At 40.1% G+C, this 24975-nt stretch overlaps 2 protein-coding genes across 2 annotated transcripts in view; both read right to left on the bottom strand.

Moving 5' to 3' along the window:
- Positions 1–163: 163 nt before the first annotated feature.
- On the bottom strand, positions 164–11621 carry LOC139952351 (THO complex subunit 1-like). The gene is made up of 18 exons (XM_071951463.1): positions 11474–11621; positions 10073–10146; positions 9698–9758; positions 9041–9226; positions 8536–8584; positions 7876–7971; positions 7589–7665; positions 7098–7259; positions 6267–6392; positions 5909–6009; positions 5144–5261; positions 4391–4461; positions 4031–4063; positions 3313–3447; positions 2507–2590; positions 1722–1878; positions 1282–1360; positions 164–645 (listed from the first exon to the last, which is right to left on the bottom strand). The coding sequence occupies exons 1-18, from the start codon at positions 11519–11521 to the stop codon at positions 356–358; spliced, it is 1947 nt and encodes a 648-aa protein (XP_071807564.1). The 5' UTR covers positions 11522–11621; the 3' UTR covers positions 164–355.
- An 847-nt stretch (positions 11622–12468) lies between these two features.
- LOC139952188 (uncharacterized) overlaps positions 12469–24975 on the bottom strand; it is a 67256-nt gene continuing 54749 nt past the window's right edge. The window contains exons 87-108 of the mRNA XM_071951225.1: positions 24461–24819; positions 23834–24025; positions 23413–23530; positions 22917–23118; positions 22623–22721; positions 22028–22288; positions 21640–21703; positions 21172–21280; positions 20440–20500; positions 19886–20066; positions 19404–19519; positions 18564–18702; positions 17887–18164; positions 17372–17483; positions 16928–16999; positions 16468–16574; positions 15969–16077; positions 15560–15694; positions 15063–15166; positions 14516–14714; positions 13977–14114; positions 12469–13738 (exon numbers count right to left, since the gene is read on the bottom strand). Coding sequence (XP_071807326.1) covers positions 13616–13738; positions 13977–14114; positions 14516–14714; positions 15063–15166; positions 15560–15694; positions 15969–16077; positions 16468–16574; positions 16928–16999; positions 17372–17483; positions 17887–18164; positions 18564–18702; positions 19404–19519; positions 19886–20066; positions 20440–20500; positions 21172–21280; positions 21640–21703; positions 22028–22288; positions 22623–22721; positions 22917–23118; positions 23413–23530; positions 23834–24025; positions 24461–24819 — 3278 coding nt within the window. The 3' untranslated portion in view covers positions 12469–13615. The remainder of the gene's footprint in view (positions 13739–13976; positions 14115–14515; positions 14715–15062; positions 15167–15559; positions 15695–15968; positions 16078–16467; positions 16575–16927; positions 17000–17371; positions 17484–17886; positions 18165–18563; positions 18703–19403; positions 19520–19885; positions 20067–20439; positions 20501–21171; positions 21281–21639; positions 21704–22027; positions 22289–22622; positions 22722–22916; positions 23119–23412; positions 23531–23833; positions 24026–24460; positions 24820–24975) is intronic.

Here is a 24975-nt window from a genome sequence, read left to right as displayed (position 1 = left end):
TGTTCTGCAATTTGCAAGGGGTCAATGGAATCAAATTGTAGGTAAAGGGCAAAAAATATCTCACAATTGTTTTCACTCAAATTTCTGAGTAGTGGAAAGAATGTTTAAAAAAGTATGACTGGCACCCCTGACTTATTTTTGAAATACGTAGACCGCCAACACAGGGATAGATAGCTCAGTTGGTAGAGCACTGACAGCTTAGTCTGAAGGTTGTAGCTTCAAGCCCCACTGAAGTAAATTGTTCTTTGTTCAACCCATAACAGCCTCAATACTGAGGAATATAAGGCGCTGTTGTTTGTATATAGTTGTAGAGGACTGGTTAATTATTTAAGACACAGGGCTCTCTGACAGACCCTCAGTTATCTGACAAGACAGACTCCACAATATCATTCAATCCACTCTCCATCAGAGCTTTAGTCAGGACATCCCTAGTAGCCTGGTCTCCCTCTCTATTCATCCAAGCAGTAATCATAGCCTTGGATTGCTCCTTCACTTCTAGATTCTCCGTCTGGATGATGGTGATCTCGTCTTCGGTGAGGCTCAATTCAGATGCCAGTGTCTTCCAGTTGTCACCGAGGCGAGCGATGACTGCATCAACTTGCTCCTCAAGGAGGATGTTGGACTTCTCTAGTGTTGTAATTGTATCTGGAGTAGAAAACGAAATCCCCAAATAATTAATAATGTGAAGTTGTGACTGAGGGGTTAAGAGCACCAGACCCAAAATGTGGCATTTCTGATCAGCAGAGTGTTGATTTGAGTCCTGGGGTGGATTTCACAAAGAGTTAGGACTATTCTTATCTCGAGTTATGACCAGTTACTCGTCCTAACTTAGGACTATCAACGCAATTTGTATATCTCCTAGGACTAGTCCTAAGTTAGGACTAGTCCTAACTCTTTGTGAAATCGACCCCTGGTCTTGGCACTTATGTCCTAGAGCAATAAACGTTACCATTATTGCTCTGTCCTTCAGATGGGACATTAAGCAGTAGCTCCCGTGTACTGCACGTAAAAGCATGGTAAGAAGGTAATGCAAGTAGAAGATGTGCTCGTTGCAAGCACCCTCATTTACAGGTTTCCTTAGGCTTGCGAACTACAGTTTTTAAGTTCACAGAAGGTAATTTATTTCCAGAAGGTAATGACATTTACTTTGACCATGTCACCTAAACGTCAGCACCGAAAAGGGTCTCTTAAACATGGCTTTGGTTTCAGTACATTCAATTTGACGACCAGATCACCCTTATTCCTACATTTGAGAGGTCATATCTTGACATAGTTACTCACCATCATCCTCTCCCTTGAGCAAGTCGTCATTTTCAACATCAACTGGCTCCTCTGTCTTCAACTCCTCAGTTGAGGTTTGCTGTTAAAATCAAAACACAACCAGGAAGTTTAAGCCTTAAATCCAAGCAAATGTTTAATATAATTCTGCTGTGGAAGACATGTGTCTCTTCAGGAAACCACAACTTCAAAGCAAGATGACCTACTTATACGCTGATCTGAATAATGTATTTTTACATAGGAACAATCCGCATGTCACATTGACACACAGACTCTTTGTGAAACCCGAACACTGAACTGACCTACAGCTTCCCGCCACTATTGCAACTTATTACATGCATCTTTGGGAATATGCGACACTCCATGAACATACAAATTACACCACTTTCTGTAATGATATGTGACTCTTTGTGAAAACTGTGATGATATTAAAAGAAACCTACCGGCATATCCTTGGCCAGCTTAGTGACCATGAGTTCCAGGTAAGCAGGGACAGATTTGACTAGAGGTTGAGTGCTTGTGATGGTCTGGAAGAAGTATGGGCTACGTCTAGCTAAGAGCCGCAGGGCACACCAGGCAAAGTTACTGTTATTCACCACCCTGGAGAACACCATAACAAAATAGTTAGAGTTAACTGGTTCAGATTAAGGGAATAAAAGGGTAGCCCGGTAGTGACAAGTTCTTTAACGTACGTTTAAAGCTGGCATAGTCGTCACTTGGTGTCGCTCAAACGCTTCAACATACGGCGCAATATGTAATCAATCAAAACCAGGAACATCTTTTCTTTTCGAAAAGTGCACTGGGTTCTTTTACAATGTACATGCGTTACACAACACATGGGACCGACGGCTTTATGTCCAATCCTAAGAACGCAGCAATAATGGTTAAATATCTTGCTAAAGGACACAAGTGTCAAGGCCGAGACTCAAACCCACACTCTGTTGATGAGAAACACCAGAGACTGATGATAATCCAGTCATCCACGACACGCCACAATTAATGTACTCTGCTATTTGGAGCAAAATGGTGTAGAACCAGTAACAAACTATATAATATTTTGCCACTATGTCAGGGCTGTATGCTTTCGTCTTGAAAGGGCAAGGATACCAAGTCATTTTCTCAGTATAAAAGGGCACCCATTGTAATTTTCTTGTGAAGCATTTCAAGGTCGCCAAGGCAATGACCAGGGTACATGGAGGCAGTCTATTATTGCATAGGTGTGACTTACTTGTATTCTTGTTCTATCATGGCACCAGGGTCAGCTTGATCAATGGCTTCTTCAAAGTAGTCCTCAAGGGAAGGAATGAACATTCTGACAATTGACAACAACAGTATACAATGATTTCATTTATTTCAAACTCATCCTATTAATAAAACCATGGGTTGGAATCATGGCTCAGCCAGGGCCCAATTTCAAAGAGCTGCTAAGCAAAAATTTTTGCTTAAGCAAAAAATTCATTGCTTAGTAAAATCAGATTACTGGCCATGACTCCACTCAATTGTTATGCTAAGTAAACAACAGCTAAATACTAGTCATAAGCAATGTATATGGCATGACATTTTGGCCATTAACGTGTAAAATAAGCAAGCTATTTTCGTGCTTAAGCAAATTTTTTGCTTAAGCAGCTCTATGAAATTGGCCCCTGGTCATACCCAAATGACCTATTGTCCAAGTAAACTGTTTTAAGCCCTTTTCACACTGAATAACTTGAGCCCATAGAGTTGTCCTGTGGAGGCCCCTGAGACTTGTTTTACCCCATGGTTACCCCAGCTTATTTTCACACTGTGTCTCTACTTCACAGGGCTCGGCTGCACAGTTCAAGAATACACTGGGGTTTTACCACTTACTCTGGAGCAGGGTATGCTATTCTCGGGGCATGCCCATTTGCCACGGCAGACAGGTGGGGGTAAAGCGATCAAAGTGTAAAAAGGCCTGCAGTAATTAACCAGTTGCAACCCTGGGAAAGGAGTATCGGAAAAGGGCTTTACTAAACACACATCGCCACAACTTGAGGGCAGATGTCTTGGTCTTACCTGTTTTCAGCACGGCACGCATCCAGGTTGTCAGGGCAGATATTCCAGAGTCTTGTCAGCTCAGGGCTTCCCATATCAATCTTCTTGTTAGGGGTGTTGATTCTAAGCTCCTCCCCTAAGCTTCGCTTCCTGGCTCTGATCAAACACAATGACTAACAAATAACACATCAAGTTCTTGTAGAGCAGTCTTACTTTGACACCAAGGAACATCATCTGTTTGGTTGGCAAAGTGGTACATTTTATCAACTTCTACCTCTAAGCTTAATTTCTGCTTGGGGCACAATCAGGGTTTGTCCTTAGCTTTAGTGATGAGCCAGCAGGACCACTTAGCTTGTCATTTCACTAGTCTGTCAGCTTATTCACAAGTCAATATTTTAAATGAAGTACAAATGCTTTTCAACTCTGAACTAGCCAGCTGAACCACTTAGAGAAAATGTTGGCTGGTCCTGACACTGACTTTGTGGATGAGTGTGTCGAGGCCGAGCTCTTAAGACCACTGAACTCAAGCTCTGGTGTTTCCGATCAAAAGAGTGTGGGTTCAAGTCCAGCTCTTGACACTTGTGTCCTCAAGCAAGATATTTAAACATTATTGCTCCTTCCTTCACATTGGATGTAAAGCTGTAGGCTTCTTGTGGTGTTCTAAAAGCACTCAAAAGTAAGAAGGGTAATCAATAACAAACGAAACCCTTACGAATGGAAAACAATAATATCAACTGACCTTGGTTTGGGCTGTGCTGTGGCATTAACAGGCCTGGAATGAAATCAAATACAAAATGGTAAACATTGCTAAACTTAAAATTTTCATTTTAACTCTAGAATAAACAAAAGACACACTAACACTCTTTTAAAATATAGTTGCTAAGATTAATCAAAGTCTTTCTTGAAGGCTACGGAGAAATACTCTGCTAGGGTCTACACGTCACACCATTAACTATATGTTGCATTTAAACCATAGATAATTTTTGTTGGTAAGAAGTTTGCAACAGCTTAATCCATTTCCAAAAAAAAGAAAGTTTGTCAAGTTATAATAACATTGGAGTCTTGAGTTTTCTTGAAATGAAATGATTCTGGATCTTACTGTTCTCTGATGTAGCTTGGACAGGCTTCATTCTTCCACATGTTCCAATGTTCCTCTCTCTCTAGGATATGCTGTCAAGAGAAATCAAGAACTCATTATTTCATACAAGTTTTAAATCTTCATGCCTCGTAAAAGGGGGAAATCTTCAAGTTTTTTTCAAGCGTGTCATGACCAAATGGGCAAGCTCTTTGAACTAACGAGAACCCAAAATGATCCCATTCTTTGAAACACTATTTTTCTCTGATAAAGAAACAGCCGTAGCCGAGCCAAAATCGCTTGATTCGGATGAGGCTCTACAAGCAGGACATAGTTTGTTGTTTTATTAAACCACCACTTTATAATAGTAATAACAATAACAATATTGGGGAGGCGACTCATCCTTACTCACTGCTGAGAAGCTGAACTGTGAAGGATGTGGCAACATTGTCTTTGAGCTGCTGGCATGCAAGGGTGCCTCTAGCAGCCAACCACATCAACCCATACACAGCCATCATGCACAGTCTGAGATTGAAAGTGTTTGAGTTTTCCAGAGGTTGCAGGGAGGTAAACCAGAGGGCTCAGAGAAAACTCCTCGTGGCATAAGAGAGAACCAAAGCACAACTCTACTCACATTGCCTTAGCTGGATATTGAACCAGGACTACATTGGTGAGAGGGGAGTGCAATGCAAAGAAGCCAACCATGCTAACCACGTTAAGGATGACTAATGCCACCCACGTTAAGGATGACTAATCAAACCACAATGAATAGTTTACCTGTATTGTTTTAGCAAACTCCTCACCGCCTGGTGATGTTTCCTTCAAGATCTCATACACTGTCTCTGTGGTGTTCTTGATGTATGATGTCATATCATCAGTAAGAACGTGTTCAACCCTTTAAACAAAAACATGGTTGATAGAAAATTACAAGGTCCTAGAATGGTAAACATTCAAAAGTAAATGACGATAAAAAGTATTATGGTTTGGACAATTTTTTCACCCCCCCCAAAAAAAAAAAACAGTCTAAAAAATGAATCATGCATGAACCAACAAGATTAACAATACACTTCTGTACTTTATCAAATAAAGATAAATGACAGGAAAAAGCTTCGACAGAAATGTGACAATCAGGCTGGTGACAATAGTACCCACTTAGGAGACAGATAGTTGCCATGTGTGTAGGCGTAGTGGCGGAGTGCATAAAGCTCCCACCTCTAACCAATGCGACTCCAGGTTGAATACCAGCTAAGATCGAAAGCTGTGTGTTGGTTCTCTCTTGTGCTATGAGGGTTTGTCTCCGGGCCCTTTCGGTTTTAATCCATCCGGAAAATCAAACAGGTTCGATCTCAGGCTGTGTTCCGTGGTCATATATGGATTGATGTGAATGGCTGCCACAGGCACCCCCGTTCATGTGACTCAAACATGTTGTAGCCACGTCCTTTGCAATTCAACTTATCAGCTGCGAGTAATAATGATTAGCCTTCCAAACTATTAACATTATTTGCTTCTCTCTCCATAAACACGGTATCAGTAAAAACTTACCCTTTGAATTTCACATGTTGGTTGAGGTACTGGAACAGGATCAGAAACTGGAGGAGGACATACCGTCTGAAAGTAGAGTCACTTAACTGAAGATCGTACAACTGTTGAATCAATAAAAGCCAATCTTTGTTCAAATAATTTCATTCTGCATCGCACTTTGAGAAAATGGCCTCCCAAAGGCAAACCATAGAGGGCGTTCTGTGTTGTCCTTTCCCCATAATACACTTTGAGAAAATGGCCTCCAAAAGGCAAACCATAGAGGGGGTTCTGCGTTGACCTTTCCCCATAACACACTTTGAAAAAATGGCCTCTAATGGGTAAACCATAGAGGAAACTGCCTGTATTGACTCCTTCTTACCTTTTCACTTGTAAGGTACTTTGCAAAGAAGACATGTTTATCAGTCGGTGGTTCATCTTGGGTCTTAGAGGCTGATACATCATCTAGCTTTAGACTGCTGAAGGCTCCCAGGACAGCTTTGGTGTACTGTGGAATATAAGAATACTTCATTGTTATGGCGTGGTGTGGCCGGGCGGTTAAGAGCAACGTACTCAAGCTCTAGGATTTCTTATCAACAGAGTGGTGTATGGCCAAACGGTTAAGAGCAATGCACTCAAGCTCTGGTGTTTGTTATCAACAGAGTGTGGTATGGCCGAGCGGTTAAGAGCAACATACTTGAGCTCTAGGATTTCTTATCGACAGAGTGTGGTGTGGCCGAGCGGTTAAGAGCAACGTACTCAAGCTCTAGGATTTCTTATCAACAGAGTGTTGTGTGGCCAAACGGTTAAGAGCAATGCACTCAAGCTCTGGTGTTTGTTATCAACAGAGTGTGGTATGGCCGAGCGGTTAAGAGCAACATACTTGAGCTCTAGGATTTCTTATCGACAGAGTGTGGTGTGGCCGAGCGGTTAAGAGCAACATACTTGAGCTCTAGGATTTCTTATCGACAGAGTGTGGTGTGGCCGAGCGGTTAAGAGCAATGCACTCAAGCTCTAGGGTTTCTTATCGACAGAGTGTGGTGTGGCCGAGTGGTTAAGAGCAATGCACTCAAACTCTAGGGTTTCTTATCAGCAGAGTGTGGGTTTCAGTCCCAGTCGTGGCACTTGTATCTTTAAGCAAGATATTTTACTTTACCATGAGCAGTGAAGGTAAAAAGTATTCAAGTCATGGTTTAAGAGTCAATGTTCTTACTCTGTGAAAGACCCTCCACTTGTCTTTTTGATAACACTGTCTTGGATCTCTGAAGTAATCTTGTAATGCCCAGAATTTCCTGTAGAGCTGATAGTCAATGGGGGAGGAGCTCGATGCCATCTCACCTTCTTCAAATTCCATCGCTTCATCTTTATCTTCAGACTGGAGAGAAAAAACAACTTTGACTCACTTCATAAAGAGTAAAATGAGACAAAGAAGAAGCTAAACCATAATCATTTAGTTTTGTGTCGTTTCTGTCATCAGTTTAGGGTAAGAAGCACACCACTGATTCACTTCATTACTAATGCCATCACTGTCCTATGGCTTGTTTACAGCAGTGATGATTGTTGCCGTTAACAAAATTACTAGTGTTTCTTCTTCTCTTGTATGCAACACTGGGTTGTGTGGAGCTGGTGTAGATAACACCAGCTCTCCATGGGTTAAACCCACCTTTGTATTCCTCTCAATATTTCAGGCATAATTATTCTTACTTTCAGGGGTCCGTTGATGGGTTCCGTGTTGAAGGAGGTGACATTGTCAAGGTGGAACTGGCTAACAAGGTTCAAACCTAAAGAAAGAAAAACAAATAATAATTAATTTCAAAATAACTGCTCGCAAAGTTTATTTGCTGAGCCAAAAAACAAGTGGGGCACCAGTCGCAACAATGTTAACAAGATTTGCAAGATTTGTCTGTGCTTAGCAGTTTTGTGCGCTTCCAGGCTTTCATTAAATAAATTACTACCTGGACAACTGATTTATATCTAAAAGTAACACTTACCTGACTTTTCATCCAGAGGGAAAAACCTGGCCAGGAACAACTGGATACGACCACAGAACACAGTGTCTTGTGATTTAGACAACCGGCGCAAAAGATCTAGAACAAATCAAAACAGTAATGATACCAGTAAGAATCCAACACATTGTAATTAGGCCTCTGGCCTCGAGCACTCAAGCACCCACTTAAGTATGGTAGCCATCTAAAGAGGCATCAAGTCAACTCCATGAGCAACTAGTCCCATCAGATTCTTCTCTGACCTTGTGTAATGTCTTATGCAGTTTTGGGTGAAAACATGATTCACGTGAAACTGAACTGCGTCAAACAACTGGCGGCAAAATACTTGCATTTTGACAAGCGCATAGCGAGCGTCCTACAAGTACCACACAAAGTGTACACAAAGTAGCAAGGCTTCCTCCAGAGCAGGAAAACGTTTTGTATAGAGCTTATTTGCACTGATTATGTAACGCTTGTAGGGCTTATATCATGAGTACACTCATGACTGGAAAAGTCTCTTTCTCTTTGGTGTTTTTCAAACAATAGGTTCAAACGTTGACTTAGAGTCTAATGCAGTTAATTTCCATTGAAGTATACTTTACCCAAAATGACAAATTGTTCCAATTAAGACATTGTCATAAAACAAACTAGAACAAATCCTCTCACCATTGCACATTCTCAATAGATAGTTCTTGCCAGATGTGTACAAAACATTCTGAAATAAAATATGCAAAAACAGATTAAAGGCCTGTACAAAATAGACAATAGAGTGGGACATCCTTGCTTAGAGGTCAAGAGGTTGCTCATCAGCCAATCATGTGCGCCCTTGCTTAAAGGTCAAGAGGTTGCACACCAGCCAATCATGTGCGCCCTTGCTTAGAGGTCAAGAGAAGGTTGTTCACTAGTCAATAGTGTGCACTGACTTGGAGTATGCACATATAGGAAGGAATAAGGCTCATATCACATAAGGCAATTCACAGGCAACCAGTTATAGGCAAATGCATTCACATTGATTGTTCACATATTGTTCTGGGGATTATAAGACATTGTTAAAAAATGACCCATGTGCTCCCAAAGTGGTCCGCCAGTATGCACTGCAGTTAGTTGCTTTCAAGTTTTCTCATTTGATTAGGCCCTATATGAAGCAAATGATATAAAACTGAGTACTTACCGATTTCCAAGTGTTGACTCTGTCCTCCACAAACCTGAAGACTTTGTCACAAGTATTGATGGTAACTGACTCAAACACGTCAGATAACAGAAGGAAAGGAGTCGCTGGGGAACATATCCCAAGATGCACTGCTTCAATGGACAGGTTAATGAGGGTTATAAAATGAGCGCAGTCACTCTCTTTGATCTGTAGATAAAAAGTTGAATGCAAATGATACCAAAATTAGCGTTTTTTTACATAAAAGACAACTTCTTTGCTATAGAACATGCAGAACACTGAGCATAGATGTCATTGTGTTTGGTGTGGGTGGCCTCTATGTCAGCTGTGGACATAGCATATCAATAGTGTGTCACACGCCCGTATTGTAGGTCTATGGCAAACGACCACGGCTCCATTTCATAGAACCGCTTTAAACTCAGAAAGTTACTACAGCACAACAAAATTATGCTTACCAGAATAAGGAAACCACCCAAACTACAACTCTAAATGTAAGATTTAAGACAGGTATGTTGCTCACTTTTTTAACAGCTTTACATAGGGCAGCTCTATTAAGTACGAAAGCTGAAATTTGCCATACGTTTCAACAAAACCAAACAAAAACTTTTAAAGTTGTATGTTGCCCAATAGAAACAAATGTAAATGTATTGTTTAACTCACCACTAAGTTCATCATAACATCACGGAATGCCTGATCCAATGCAACCTTTTTCTCTGCTTCACTAAATATCAAACAAAATCATTCCAAAATCAGTCAATTTCACACAACACAATCAATTCAGTATAAGTTTTGAAAATGATGAAATATTCTTGCTAAACTGATACAAACAATGCTTACCCAGGCAATAAGTGGCATAGTTTAACCACCTGACGTCAGACGATGTTATTGTACAAACTTTTCCAAATTGAATAACGGTGGACATTTGTATGTTTCAGAACAGTTTCAGTGTATTCTCGATACACAATTACAATCCCATAAACTCCGTGCACTCACAGGCTTGATTATTTTGTGTTAATAATACACTGGCTTACGTACCTTCCATCAACATTGGTTGCTTGTGTCTTTAACTGATCAGTCTCATTGGTTTGACAAACCTCCTGAATACTAACCTGCAATAAGAAAAACACCGACGGGCCCAATTAATTTTTATTTTAAATACATGCATAGGATAGGGCCTATGCCATTATTAAATTAATCATATATGCTATGTAACATAGGCCTTGTGATATTTACAAATAACAAAGTCACGTTTTTTATAATGAAAACAACAATGGCTAAATTTTTGAACATTGACCTTGCGTAACTTGAGTTTGCATGACCCTACCCCAACAAATGAGGTAAATTGAATGTCTCCAAGAAGACCCTATATTGCTAAGCCACAATCAGACAATCAATCTACTCCAACAACATGGTCGGGATAGCAATATAATACTATTTATATCCCGGCCACAGACCTTCGTACCAAATCTCCTGCATTAGGCGTGAGACCATGCATTAGGGGTCTGTCTCAAGCACTCACGCCCCGCAACCATTTTCTCACGCATTGGGGCCAGACCAGATAAAAAATAGTAAATAACGACAATGCATTGCCATATTGCGCACGTGTGTAAAAAAACAAAGTTTGCACAATCTTCAGATTGCACGCAGATTATCAGAATCACCAACTTGAGCTGCTTGAGCAAATTTGCAGGCGCAAGCTTTTGCTCTCCCAGCAGATTCAGCAGACAATTCGGCAGAGCACAAAACGCACAATTCATTAAGCAAATTCATTCATCGCGCTCCTCCATGAGCATAGACTCTTCAACAACATGTAGAAGTAGTGAGTGGAGGATTTAAGGCATAATTTTTAGCCGAAAGTTGATCCAGTTGATCTTTTGCTTTGGGGGGAAATAATCTGACACGCTTCTCCTCTACTCCTAGAACTATTTCAGTTTTGTCCGGCTATAGTCTCAACCGTTACTTTCGTCCGGCTATTGTCTCCCGTAACGGGAGACGATAGCCGGACGAAAACGGAATAGTTCTAGGAGTACCTTTCTCGGAGACTGAGAGAGAGACTAGAGAGCTAAAATAAAAAGGCCTTCCCTTTTCCAAATCAGTTTTCTTTTAGGGGGGGGGGGGGTTAGGTTCGAAACATCTCAGTGAGATGGCTTGGCATTTCTACGGCCATGTCGATGAGATTAGTTTGTTAGAGGAGATTGATTGTCGTCTGGTCATGATTGTTAACTACCGTTTATCATGTTTATGTAGTGTACACACTAAAAAAATACAATTTACAAAACACCTCCTTCCTAATCCTAAAATCCTTGCCTCACTTGACTTGTTGAATCCCCCTAGCTTTGGCCACACAAGTGGGGCTAGCGAACACCATGTGGAGCAAATGACAATTTCAATAAGTTTTCTGAAATAAATATCGAGCTGAAACAAGTAAACACTCACAGAAAACGTCTGTCTTGCGTTGAGAAAGTCAAATGTAGACGCAGCCATCTTGGAAATTACAATAGAATGGTGCCGCGGAAAGTTTGTTCCGTCCCAACTGTAGTTGGGTGACCGGTCCCAACGAGTGCAGTTGGGACAGCCCAACTAAAATGGGCTAGAGAAATCTGTCACCAACTAGTCTTGGCGGAAGACCTTCTTGTGTTGTTTGTCACAAATTTCCAAACGTGGAGGGCGCTATCATCCAAGAACGGCTCTAACTTTCGTTGAGTGGTGCGTCTCGTGAGAACGGTTCATAGATGATAGCGCCCTCTTGTAGGGATAATTGTGACCAGTCAACACGCCATGATCTTCTACAAAGACTAGTTGGTCACAGATGTCTGGATCCCAGCTATGGTTAGGCAGTCCCAACTGAAACACTCAAGTCCCAATTGTAGTTGGGACGATTCTAAAGTTGGGACGGAACCATTACAGCATTGACTGCTTAGATAGTATAGCTTTGTTTTGGCTAACTGTTGAGTAATCGCATGTCGTCTGCTAGCGCTATTTAGGCTTTTAATTTGTGTATTGGTGTCTCTTTTATCCCTTTTATTTCGTTCACACTAATATTAAATCGAAGAGTGAACACAACAAAACTAATCAAGCTTGTTCAAGTTTGGATCGTCTTCTATTATTAAAATGTGAACCGGTATTTTATCACCAAAATAATAACTATAGACCCATGATAGGTCTGCCCCCAAAATAGCCAAGCACAACAAAATGATGCTAACAGTAGTAAGGTTACCAACTAGGCTGCCATGTCTCGTACAAAGTTTGTGTTTTGAAAACTCTTCTAAGCATTGGATAAAATGTAGATTGAAGTTGAACTTTACTTATATCTAAGATATCAACAGAACCTAGAAACAAAATAAAACCATAATAATAGAAAGTGTGCATTAAAATACATTTTATTTACTATCTCATAAAAAAACAAAGAGTACATTGTAATATATAAAAAAGTTAAAAGCGTGTTCTTTCCAATCAATACATGAAAGAAAGTACTGTGAGTCTTAAGATTAAAAGAGACTTACAATGATCGTTTAATTCATTTTAGTTTATAAATCAGGGCTTTAAGACTGATTTCCTATAGCAACGAAAAAAGGGTTTACTAATTGCTATAATATAAAAGTAAACAAATGTTATTTCAGCAGCAAGTGCCACAAAAAACTCAACAACCGTTATTATAAAATTACATACATGAATACCCACCACCTGGTTGGTCCAAACAACTACATGTACTATATGTCAATGCTACATTCAGAAAACAAGTTATAAAACATCTATCAGCTGAAACCTGTGAGATTTATATGATAACATTATGAACAAATTTGGTTCCCTTGTCAATTTCTAAAAAATCTAAAGCTAGTTATGGTTCAATTATAAACCAAACACATGTATAATCCTTCAAATAAAATGTGTCGAGTGTCTTTGGTTGTTTGAATATAATGTCATATACTAACATCTAATTACTATTTAGTGGTTTTGCGAGGTATTTAAAGAATTGTTTTACAATTTGTGTTTTATTAGCTTACAGGCAACTATGCCACATTGTGTAGCATTCCTTGCAGGAATGCTATCGTGCATTACCATTATTACTAAGTTCTACTCTAAAAAATAATATCTTCTTACTTTTGGTTTAGCTTGAAATTACTCAGATAACAAATTTTATGCATAGAATCGCTTTCAATTATCATAAAATTTACTTCATAGTAATCACCTTTATTTTTCTAACATATAGCTACTTTGCATTCGGATTAAAAATATCAAATAATATTTATGCCAAAATCAATTTCTTTTGTGGAAAAGCTGATGGCATTTGCCAACATCTTTGCTTAATTTTTTCAGAAATGTTCACTTTGATTTGCTTAGAATTTTAGAATATAGTTGTAGACTGTTTTCTATTTACTTCCACCTTGCATAATTTAAGGTCACTTGACCATGATTTGATGGGGAGGGTGATTTTATTCACCCCGCATTGAGTTACTTTGCTATGTTTCTTAGACAACATCAATTGCTATGTCTGCTTCGTCGGTTGTGTAAGCTTGGTTGACAAAGTCTTGGTTCTTCTCTTATTGCTGTCTGAGCCATGTTACTTTGCTATGTTTCTTAGACAACATCAATTGCTATGTCTGCTTCGTCGGTTGTGTAAGCTTGGTTGACGAAGTCTTGGTTCTTCTCTTCACAGCTGTCCGATCCATCAGTCTGCCTCTTGGCAAAATTGACAAAGACCTGTTCAGGAGAATAACAATAGTGTACACTGGATTAGTTTGATGCACTGTAGTGCTTAAGTATTTGTATCTTGTTAAAATGATCTTCCTGTATTAGAGAAGTCAACAAACTCCCAAAACGGAATATAATCAACAAGCTGTGAGTGACAACTTAAAGATTAGGATCCACTTTTTGAAAAAGGAATATCATGGAGATACCAGGTAAGAGTTGGTCATTCCTAAGTAGGAAAGAGTTTTACCTGATCCAGTGTTGTCTGTGAGATGGAATACTCCTGGATTCCCAGATTGTCTTTCTCTGCCTCTAAAGAACCGAAGACATCTCCAAGTTTTCTGGCGGTCAATGGCAGCTGATAACACACCATATTGTGATGCTTCTCCTGCAAAACGGGACAAATCATGTCATAATACTATGTATTTATTTATTATTCATGAATTTTGATTTGGGGTTGAATAAAGACATATTGACTAGAGTGGGATTTGAACCAACAACCTTCGGTTTAATGTACTGGCACTCTACAACTGAGCAATCTAGCCCTTTGTTGGCGGTCTCCCTTTTTTGTCAATATCTTTGTTCGGGAATCGGGGGTGCCAGTCAGAAGACCTACGACTGATAGCTGCCGTGTAGCCAGGGATCACACCCAAGTTTATTATACAAACTGGGAAGCAGCAGCAATGAGATGTGACTGTTTATTTCAGATGTAAAATATAAACCATAATATGCTGTGGGTAGACTTTCATTTCAAGAACCAAGTTCTGGATTTTAAACAGTTCTAGTTACCTTCAGACGAGCTTCCGGGAACGTAGTCATGACAAAGTTCATGATTTCAGTCATGTTGGGCTTGGTCTCATTGAGTCTAAGAACAAGGGTGTGTCCATCACCGAAACGATTCTTGACATGCTGTGGACTGCCAAGACATCTGAATCTACCATTCACCATGATTGCCAGACGCGTACACAACAGCTCACATTCCTCCATGCTGGAGACAAATAACAACAAATATTGTCAATAAGATTTGGGGTTTCAATTTAAGCTCATGTTTGACCCTTTCCGAGCCTTCAAGGTAAAACTCACCATGCTACCAGCACAAAAACTGACTACCCCACAACCCTAACTCTAAAACAGCAACCTCGATACCCCAGCCCTTAACCCTTCAATCTTAACCCTACAACAAATCCCAAAACAACAACCCTAACCCTATTACCCAAACCCCACAACCCTAAAATCCCAACCCAGACCCCACAACCCTATAACCACGACCCGATCAACAACTCCCAATCTTACTAAACTAACCATTACCCATCATCTTCACCCTATGATCTTATACCTATGTGATGTGAGGATGACAGAGTGACCAGACTTGATAACAGCTAGTATATTTCCCCATACTGCTTGCTTGCTGACTGGGTCCATTCCTGTTGTAGGTTCATCCTGAGGGAAAAACAAAAAGTTAGAAATCAGAGGTTCAGGTTAGCTGAAGTTACCTTGGCAATTTCATAAGCCTTTTTAACGGATTATTTGTGCTTACTCTACGAATTTCCATTTCATAGCAATGTTAACCATGAGCAGATGAAAAGGCATGCTAACCCTCTGGTGTTTACTGTATGAAAATGAATGACTTCTTAAATGCAAATCCATGGTGAACACGCAATCTGTGAAATACTTTACGCTGAAGCAAACTTTTCTGCTCCACAGTTAGCACCAAACCATTATGCAGGGCTATGAAATTGCCCCAGGCACATTCTGTAAAGATGCATGCCCTGTATTAAGTAATAATTGTTCTTATATGTGGTTTGTCATGACGAGACTCGATGAACAACGTACCATGAGAACGATTTGTGGATTTCCAAGCAGAGCGATGGCTGTAGACATTGATCGCTTCATCCCTCCGCTGTAGGTTCCAATGCATTTCTCTATGTATTTCTTCATACCCATCTGAGCTGTTACAAACTTCACCGCCTGAAATCAAATTAAAAATTCAATAATCTCTACAACAAAAAGCTCAAAACTTCCACTTTAATGAAACAGAGTTCTTATATAGCGCTTTATCAAACCACTGGGGCATATCAAAGGGCTCAGTATTTTACAGTGACAACATTTGATGATAGAAATATTACCAATGTCTGGGCGTTTTGAGATGATACAGTAATGAATAATCTCTAAAGGGTTTATAAGTAAGCACCTAAAATGAACATTTTAAAAACTGGTATTTCATTCAATTATAAGACCTTACCTGTTGACGTTGCTTGCCACTGATTCCCTTGATTTTAGCATAGCAGTACAGCAATTCATTTCCAGTAAGCTTGTTGTACAAGGCATCTAACTGCGGGCAGTAACCAATGCTGTCATAGAAAACAGAAACTTGTTTCAAATAACATAATTTCTTTATACCCTAAGCAGCATCCTCCATTAACGGTAGTCCATTGGCCAAAGGCCAGTTAAAACTCCTGAGGACCAGTCAGAATTCACTACAAGTGATCCGGCTAGCCAGTACAGTGTTGTAAAGCCTTTTTTTTAAATATGAAACAGGGACGAGTGAAAACACTAGTGGACTAGTGAAATGACAAGCTACTTGGTCCACCTTGCTAGTCAATGGAATAGTTAAGGGTAAACCCAGTTTAGCTCAGTACTTTCATGAGTACTTGCATAAAACAACAGAGAGCGCTTTCAGACGCCCATCGGGTGTTATTAAGAAATGTTTTTATTTCTTTGGATGATGGTGCAATGATTACCTGTTGGAGTTGATATTGAGAGATCCATCTGATGGGGTAAGATCATTGATGAGCATCCTAAAGGTTGTAGTCTTCCCAGCGCCGTTAACGCCCAATAAACCAAAACACTGCAGCAACAAATACAAACAAAAAGGTTATCTGGGGTGTGTTTAACGAGGACTTGGTTATCCGGTTGTGTTCAACAGGGACTTCACCCAGGGGTAAATGGATACCTATGAGGGCAATGATGGTTCTTATGATTGATTTAGCTTTGAGTGCGCTACACACTTGGCAGCACAGGCTGTTTAGTCCCAAGAGAGCTGAGACGGTTTAAGAGAGAAATGATATGGCACAGTAACTATAGTAATGTTTGATGAGCAATGATCATTCTTTGGAATTGCACTAAATACAAACCAATATTATTTAATCTAAACACTTTAGTTTGTAAGGTTGGATAATGGACAAACATGTAAATAGTTACCTCTCCACTGGGTATGCCGATATTCATGTTGTCTACAGCTACTAGGTTGGAATTCCTGACTGATCGGTAAACCTACAGATATCATCAAGATAGTCAATAACATAAATAAATTATTATCATAATACATCTATTCACTTGATTTGCATAAATGTTACCACCATTAACATAATTGCAGAACCCAATACTCTAAATTATTCTCCCACATCTAAAACTGAAACTTCCTTGCTTGTCTTCTCTCCATTTGGTTCTTGGCTAGTATAGTGATTAAGGCCATATCCGAATTAGCGGCTACGGCTACGGCTGGATGGCCGCAGCATCATGCATTGAAGTATAGGACGCCCTTAGCAACACCCCTGGCAATGGTCGTAGCCGCTCTGATGTATTCCTGGGTATCTATTAAGATGCGTCTGGGTTGTAACAACTATTGAAGTATACTAAGCATACCTTGGTTAGGTTATTGATGCACACTAGATCCTTGCTAGCATTTCCAGACTGAACTCGCTTCTTCTCACTAATCACATCTTCATCCTCAGCACCGTGGTGTTTCTCTACAGACCTTCAGTACAAAGAAAATAATGACAAGTTAAATAATGGGTCTCTAGTCAATACACCTTAACAGAACATTCATTTCCATACACCGAGATAAAAACATTCATTTCCATACACCGAGACGTAAATTGTAGCGTGTTGCATCCTTACAGACTATAAAGGGTGTAACACTGTTTCAGCCCCAAGAGTAGGTGACAATGTGCCACTGGTGACAGTTGATTTGGGTCGATAGTCAAAATCAGTAAAATGTAGCGAAATATGATCTCTCATAAAAAAAAATTATTTAATTGTTTTGGGGGCTAAAGTTTCTGGAAAAGTCTGGAAACTACAATACAACAATTTGTTTTTGTTTCAGAAATGTTTAAGGTAAAATTCAAACATCATGAAGAGACTTGAAGCTCATACTGTACCTTGAGATGCGGCTGGCACACCAGTTTCTGCCTCTATACTCAATAAACATCAGTATAATGAAGGCAACAACACCCTGGATAACCAAGGCAACCAATTTCCATCCAAGCATCTCCATATCAAATGGATCAAGGAAGGTATTGATACCAAATCTACCATAGATATCTGCCTGTACTTGATTATAGAGCAGGTCAACGAGTCCAGAGGCAAGACAAAAGGGGGCAAAGATCAGGAAGACCTTGTTGAGAATGTAGAAGGCTGGGTGATCAGCGTCTAATCCCTGCAAACCAAAAGTTATTTAAGATGTTAGGTCAAATTTTGGCTGATCTAACCCCAAAGTTTTGGTGAGGTTTGCGGTAGCACCATGTGTAAATCTCTTTGATTAGTGGTTGCTCTGAAAAGAACTGGTGTAAAGAATCAGTATGCTCCAATCAACTTCAGGAGGATGCTAGTTTCTTTTCAAGAACCAACACAACTCAAGAGAGCATTACACACAGTGCTACCGCAAACATCACCTGAAACAATTAATAATAATAAAGATTTGTAATGTGCACATATCCACCTTGCTGGTGCAAGGTAATGAAAAAATAAACAACGTACGAATGGTGACACTTGAAAGAATTTGGGCAGAATGGTGATGAGTGCCAGGCGCAAGGTAATGAAGAAATAAACAACGTACCAATGGGGACACTTGAAAGAATTTGGGCAGGATGGTAATGAGTGCCAGCACCAGAGTCAGACAGAAGAATACGATGAATGCTGAGCCTGTGGTGCGGAATAATGGCACCAGGATGTACATCTGGATTGCAGCTGAAAATCTGTAGTCACAGAAAAACATAATGGAGAAAGATGAGGGTCTAATTTCATGGCTCTGCTTACAGTAAGCAAAGAATCGGCATTCAGAACAGGGTATTAAGAGCTTATGTCAAGCGTGTTTCACAGTTTAACAGAGGATTGTTGTTTGTGCGTACTCTATGTTACTAGGAATTCTTTGTTTACACAGGCCTGCAAGCGAAGAATGCTTATAGAAAGCACCTAATTCGGCGGTAAACAGAGCCATGAAATTGGATCTGAATCAAATGGTAATTCTGTTTCCCAATACAATTTCTAAGTTGTTATATTAATTTCATTTAGGACAAAGAACAATGTTTTACAATTATTTAGCTTATTTATTTGTTCAACCTCACACTTGAATACAGTTTGGATTGATTATTTATTCATTTATCAACACCCTTTGGGGCCCAAGATCATGGAGAAGCTCAAGCAGAAAAAATTGCTAAACAATTTTCTGCTAATCAAAAATGAGCAGGATACCAGTCACAAGTGGAACATGTGACAAGGTAGTTGGCTGGTAATCTTATTATTGTAAGGGCTCGAGCAGCTCTGTGAAATTAGGTCCTTTTATCAAAACCAAGTATCTTTAAAAAGTGACTAGCACTGTAAAATGTAGGTCTAAAGGTACATAGGCCCCGGTTATAACAAAATAATGAAAAGAGAATATCAGAATATGTTTACTTACCCAAAGAAGAAGAGAAGCAGAGCAAATGCAGGCATGTTGGTAACCGAACCAAACGCTTCCATTCCAAAGATGTACACAATGAACAAACTTATGCCCACTGGTATCAGGTACATCAGCTGCAAAGTAACCAATCAAATGGATCCGAAGTAAGAATTAGGTTGATTGGAGATCGACTTGACCAATCAAATGGCTTGTTAGTAGAAATATTGCAGTAGAATAATGAAAGAGATTTGACCAATAGCAGATTGCACATGTTCAGCGTACAAGCGCCCATACGGTTTGTCATTAATAGAGTCAAAATGTACCCAAAGAAATGACTCCTGAAATGACTGGATAGTAGATGTGCATTCAAGGTCTGCAATGGGTCAATAGGACTGCTTGTAATGTTCAACTTAGACTCATCAACTATACCCGTTCAAATCAAGCAACTGAATTGCATGGTAGTGACAAATAAAACAAGAGGAATTCTAGCAAGATCTTACCATGTCCCAAGTCAGGTTTGCAATCCAGTAACAAGCCGGTGTGACTCCACTGATGTAATGAAGCCTCTTGGATCTATTATTGTTCTCCATGACCAGGAAAGTAGCAAAGGTAGCTGGGATGAGAGTGAAGGCAACCAGGACGAGGATCGAGATACCAAAGTATCTCGCTGTTTCCTCCCATCTGATCCAAAATAGATTGAAAAGGAGGTAATCACAGAGGAATACATTCAACAGCAGTCATTATGGGGAAGCTCCACTTAAGAATTTCTGAGTTTGGCCACAAAAGTTTTGCTAGTGTTTAGTGAAAACTACAGAATGGGAATAAATTTGCATTTCATTTCAATTATTGTGGTTGTGAATCTCAGGTAAGAGCATTCAATTACTGTACTAGCCAAGAACCAAATGGAGAAAAGGTAAATCAGACATTTCAGTTTTAGAGTTTTACTCTTTCAAAGACCGATGTGGAATTCCTGGTTAGTTTAGATGATAATTCAGAAAATGAATAACAGTATTTTATAGAAGAATATTTTTCAGAACAAAAAGCAGAGTCTTACAATCCAGAGATGCTACGTTGCTCCTCAGAGAATCGGAATGGGTGGTTGTAGGCCGAGATACCTGAAGAGACAAAAATAAAAGAAAAAGAAAGTCAGTCATCTAATAAAATGATCATACATCTTGAGCATTTCTATGGTAACAAGATTAGTTTGGTATGAGAAATAGTCTTACATCACAAGGCTACGAACGGCCCTGGACAGCGAGGGCTACACTGAACTATCTTGGGCTGTTGACCCAAAACCACTGTCACCAGGGGAGCGTTGTGTTAAATGTTATTATGAAAGGAACTTGAATCATAAAAACCAAACCAAATATACCCTGAGAATTTGAATAAGAAACAGTTGGCCTTTCTCCTTGCTCCTCAGCATTTTTGTTATTTAATTATTATTCTTTTTACTTAAATGTTAGTATTATTAACAAATCTTGTTCAAGGGTACAAGTGTCAAGACCAGGAATCGAACCCACACTCTACTGATCAGAAACACCAGAGTCCAGTGCTCTTATTTGCTGGGCCCCGACAGACCATGCAGTAGTTCTGTGTGGATGAGGATCACTGGCATTGGGGAGGGGGGGGGGGTTCCAGGGTGAATGTTTATATTACAACTGTTTACTGATAACAGCTGATGACAGGGGAGTAGGAGTCAGAGATTTAGGGGCAATGAGAAATTGACGTAGTGCAACGTGATGTCAAGTGGGATCTATCTATTTCCAATATCTGTTTGAATACTCACCATACTTAGCTGGGTTCTGATTGGCTGGTAGGAATGATCTGAGTATCACGTTATTCATGGTGTTCAGGAATGTTGGCATTGCATGGAAACCCTTGTTGTTGTACCATGCCTTCAATATACAACACAAACATCACACATAGATCAATGGTGAGTTGACAAACACTAAATGACATGCTGAGAAATGGTGTGGAGAACACTGATAGTCAGCGAGTCCCGAATACAACTTCATTGAATACTGCAAGGTGCTGGCAACAGTAGCTTTATCTTTCAAACCTTAAGTTTTGACTCTTTAATGAATATTGGCAGTCCTTGTATGAGGAACCTTTGCAGTCAACGAGTCTGCAAACCAATCTTCATATACCCTCTCAAAGAAAATGCTACCCCACTCCCCATTTGCCCCTTAGATGTCAACTTCTTAGCGCATTAATAAAGACACAATTTCTTTTAATAGAAAATGATTTTGTATACCTTTGCAATTTCTTCCACTTTTTCATCGTTGTTCTTGACACTATGGAAAGTCAGTCCACCAAATCTGAAAGAGAAACAGCAAGCCGGCAAATGTTTTTATTTGAATAAAAATCTGATTTTCTCTTGAAGATTCCTGGCAAAAATACCACATATCACATAAACAAAGAAAGAGAGGAGACTGGTTACTTTATGACTTGATACATCTTTGGAAAGAGCGCTCTCCATACCCCTCTAGCAGAAAATGGATCAACCATACGCCATAATTAAAATATTCACTATATTTTGATATTTTAAAGTCAAACTTCCAGGGGTTAGGATTGAGCAATGTGCTGCGAGATTGCACACCACTGGGAACGAAGTTGAATAACAGTGTCTGAGTAAACTATACCTCTTCCATCTGTAATCACGGACTGTCCTCACAAGGTATCTATTTAGATCTGGTTTCAAACTAATATCTAGAAGAATATCTGATGTATTCATGGTCCAAGCTGGAGGTGTAGAGCCTGAGGCCCCAGCAGGACAGTCTAGGAAGCTTTGTGAACAGGAACAATCTGGGGCATTACGATCCGTCTCTACAATGAGCTGACGTTCTGAGCTGGTCAGGTTGGAGATGGGATTCTTGAAGAATGGGTCCACAGACTGACAGGATCTGATGAATACGAAAGAATACAAAAAACAAAAAATATTGCTTAACAATTGTGGCTAAGCAGAAATGCGCAGGATACCAGTCACATATTATGCATGTGGTATGGAAGTTTGCCTGGTAACCTTAACCTGGTATAATTTTGTTAGGTTTAGCTGCTTAATCAGGCAATACTGCTAAACAAGTTTCTGCTTACCAGTCAAAATTTTTACATGTGACAGGATTTGTATGCTAGTAACCTCAATCTGGTAAGCGCAATAATGCTGTGCTTAGCTACTTTTTGTGCTTCAGCAGCTCTTTGAAAGTTACAAGTCTCAAGCAAATCTTGACAGATACATACCCATCTTGAAAGTCAGCCATGCATGTTGTACCCAGGCCAGGTTCACCAAACAATGCAGAGGTCATCTTATCTCCCTCTGGTGTGTAGGAATCTCCATTACTGGCAAATACAATAGGACATAACATTAATAATCCAAGTACACAGGAGAGTGGAGCTATAGTGCAAGGGACTCAAATACCAGTGGTTTAAGTCTCCCTCTGGTGTGTAAGAATCTCCATTACTGGCAAATACAATAGGACATAACATTAATAATCCAAGTACACCTAAACCTGGGGCTAAACTTGAGAGACTAACCTGAAGAAGACGTAGTCGTTTGGTCCGTAGAGTGATGGTGAAAAGTGCAGGTTGGTCTGCGGTGACTCAATGAAGATGGTCCCAAAGGCTATGGCTAAGAAAAGCCATAGGATGGGTACCAGGAGAGCCCAGGCTAGGCTCCACCAATCACGTTTAGTGTAGTGGAATCGCTTGGTGAAGATGGCTGCAAACTGGCCCAAGGCTGTATCAAGATGAAATGAGATTGAATGCTTGAGATTGTTTGGTCCATATTCCCCTTGGCATCTTGCCCAAGGAACAACTACAAATCCATGACAGCTTTAAAGAGGGGCCCCAAGGTCAGAAACTCTGTAAAACATATCTGAATTTTGCTGATGTTCCATCAAAACAGGATTAGATTTGACCTTTTTACTGGCACTTATTCCTCACAAATCAATTATGTAAAGGATTAAACCGAACCCACAAATCTTTCACCACTAAATCTCAAATAGTTTTTATTTACTAGCAGCGTACTGACCTGATGGTTTCATGCTGTACACTATCTGGCTGGATTTCATGGATGACTCAGCTATGACTCGTGCAGAATCTTTAGCTCCATCAATGTCATCGCTGGAACTAGAAACTTTCAAAAAGACCTGCAATGACAGATTCATGTACAAATATTGAGTAATCTAACAGTGCGTGGGTACAGCACAGTTACTCATAGGAAATCAAGGGGTTTTTCAGAGCAACATATCATAGAGCTGCTTAACCATTTTTGAAAAAAATGGTAAGCATAATTTTGTTGTGCTTAGCTGTTGTTGTGCTTAGCTGCTTTTGGGGCTTAAGCAGCTACATTAAATTGGGTTCTGATGTCAAAATGTATAAAGTGGTGCAAGTCCAAATGGTTTGTTTTTGTCATAGAGCTGAGGGAAGAAAACAAAAACCTGTGCACCAACCTCATCCAGCGTGGCATCAGAGATTCCATAGCTTGAGATTTGGAGCCGTTCAGAATGAGAGTCCAGGTCATTGAAGAGATCCTTGAAGTGAGCCTTCTGTCCCTCGTTGACTGGGAGGGTGTAGGCGACCTCTGTACGGACGTCCTCCTTCATCACGGCGGAGGGCAGATGGTTCTGGATTAGCGACGTCACCTTCAAGAGTTATCAAAGACAACATGCAGGGTTTATTATGATCCTCATTGTATTACTGTTAATAATAACAATAATATGAGACATTTAAAAAGCTCATAATGCAGAAGCCTCTATGTGCAACACTAGGGTTGTTGTATGGTGTAATATGTTGAGAGCCAGGGGCCTTTCTCAAATCGGTTTGGGCTTCGGCTCCAGGCGCCGTCCGATGTTCTAACCACCAATTGGTGCACAATAACGTACTGCTCCAAAAATGTATAGGCCTGAAGGCTTGTTCATACTCGCTGTATTTCTACTGTGAACGCAGCGTGTGGAACCCAAGCCAAAGATGAGAAAAACCCAAGTTGTACATAAGACGAGGCAAGCAGCAGTGTTCTGAACTCGTTGCATTTTATAGTTTTAAGATGAGGATGGTCAATGCGTAATATTATAACTCACCTTGTTGGTGTTGAAGCTTTCTTCAATGGATGATACCCCGATAGAAGAACCCTGACTCCCCATCTCAGCCATCTCAACCTCCTCCTTCATGTCCTTTATGTCCTCTGGATCAACATAGATGTTCTCCACTGCTTTCTTTGTGTTTGGATCCATCTCCGCAGCTCGTCGTGTCTTCTCGGGTGTCGCCTGGTTACTGGGTAACTCCTTAGCGATGGTCAGTGTGCAGCCCGTGGTGAAGCGATCCTTGAGGAATGTTGATGAGCCGCAGCATCGAAGCTGGCCCTGATCCAAGATGGCGATGCGATCACCAAGGAGATCAGCCTCATCCATGAAATGAGTACACAGTAGGATTGTTCGATCTTTTGGTAAACAAATAAAATGGACCTCAGTAAGATTTCAATCTATCTACTGGTTACTGTCTCAGTACTCTACCAACTAAACAAACTCAACATTTTTCGTTCCGAGTACACAGATTAAAAGTTTTTAAACCACCAGTTCTTTTCAGAACCACCACA

This window comes from Asterias amurensis, chromosome 20 (assembly GCF_032118995.1).
Source record: "Asterias amurensis chromosome 20, ASM3211899v1".
NCBI classification, from domain to species: domain Eukaryota; kingdom Metazoa; phylum Echinodermata; class Asteroidea; order Forcipulatida; family Asteriidae; genus Asterias; species Asterias amurensis.
Note: the sequence above shows the minus strand (reverse complement) of the source record. Positions and strands in the feature narration are given on the sequence as shown.

Bases quoted from the DNA above. Each gene is read 5' to 3' on its own strand.
- LOC139952351 (XM_071951463.1), bottom strand. From the start codon at position 11,521: ATGGCTGCGTCTACATTTGACTTTCTCAACGCAAGACAGACGTTTTCT. The intron at 9,227-9,697 runs GTGAGTTAAACA...TTTTATCTACAG, and splicing joins ATGTTATGATGAACTTAGTG to ATCAAAGAGAGTGACTGCGC. The intron at 646-1,281 runs GTGAGTAACTAT...TTTCTACTCCAG, and splicing joins GCTCAAGGGAGAGGATGATG to ATACAATTACAACACTAGAG.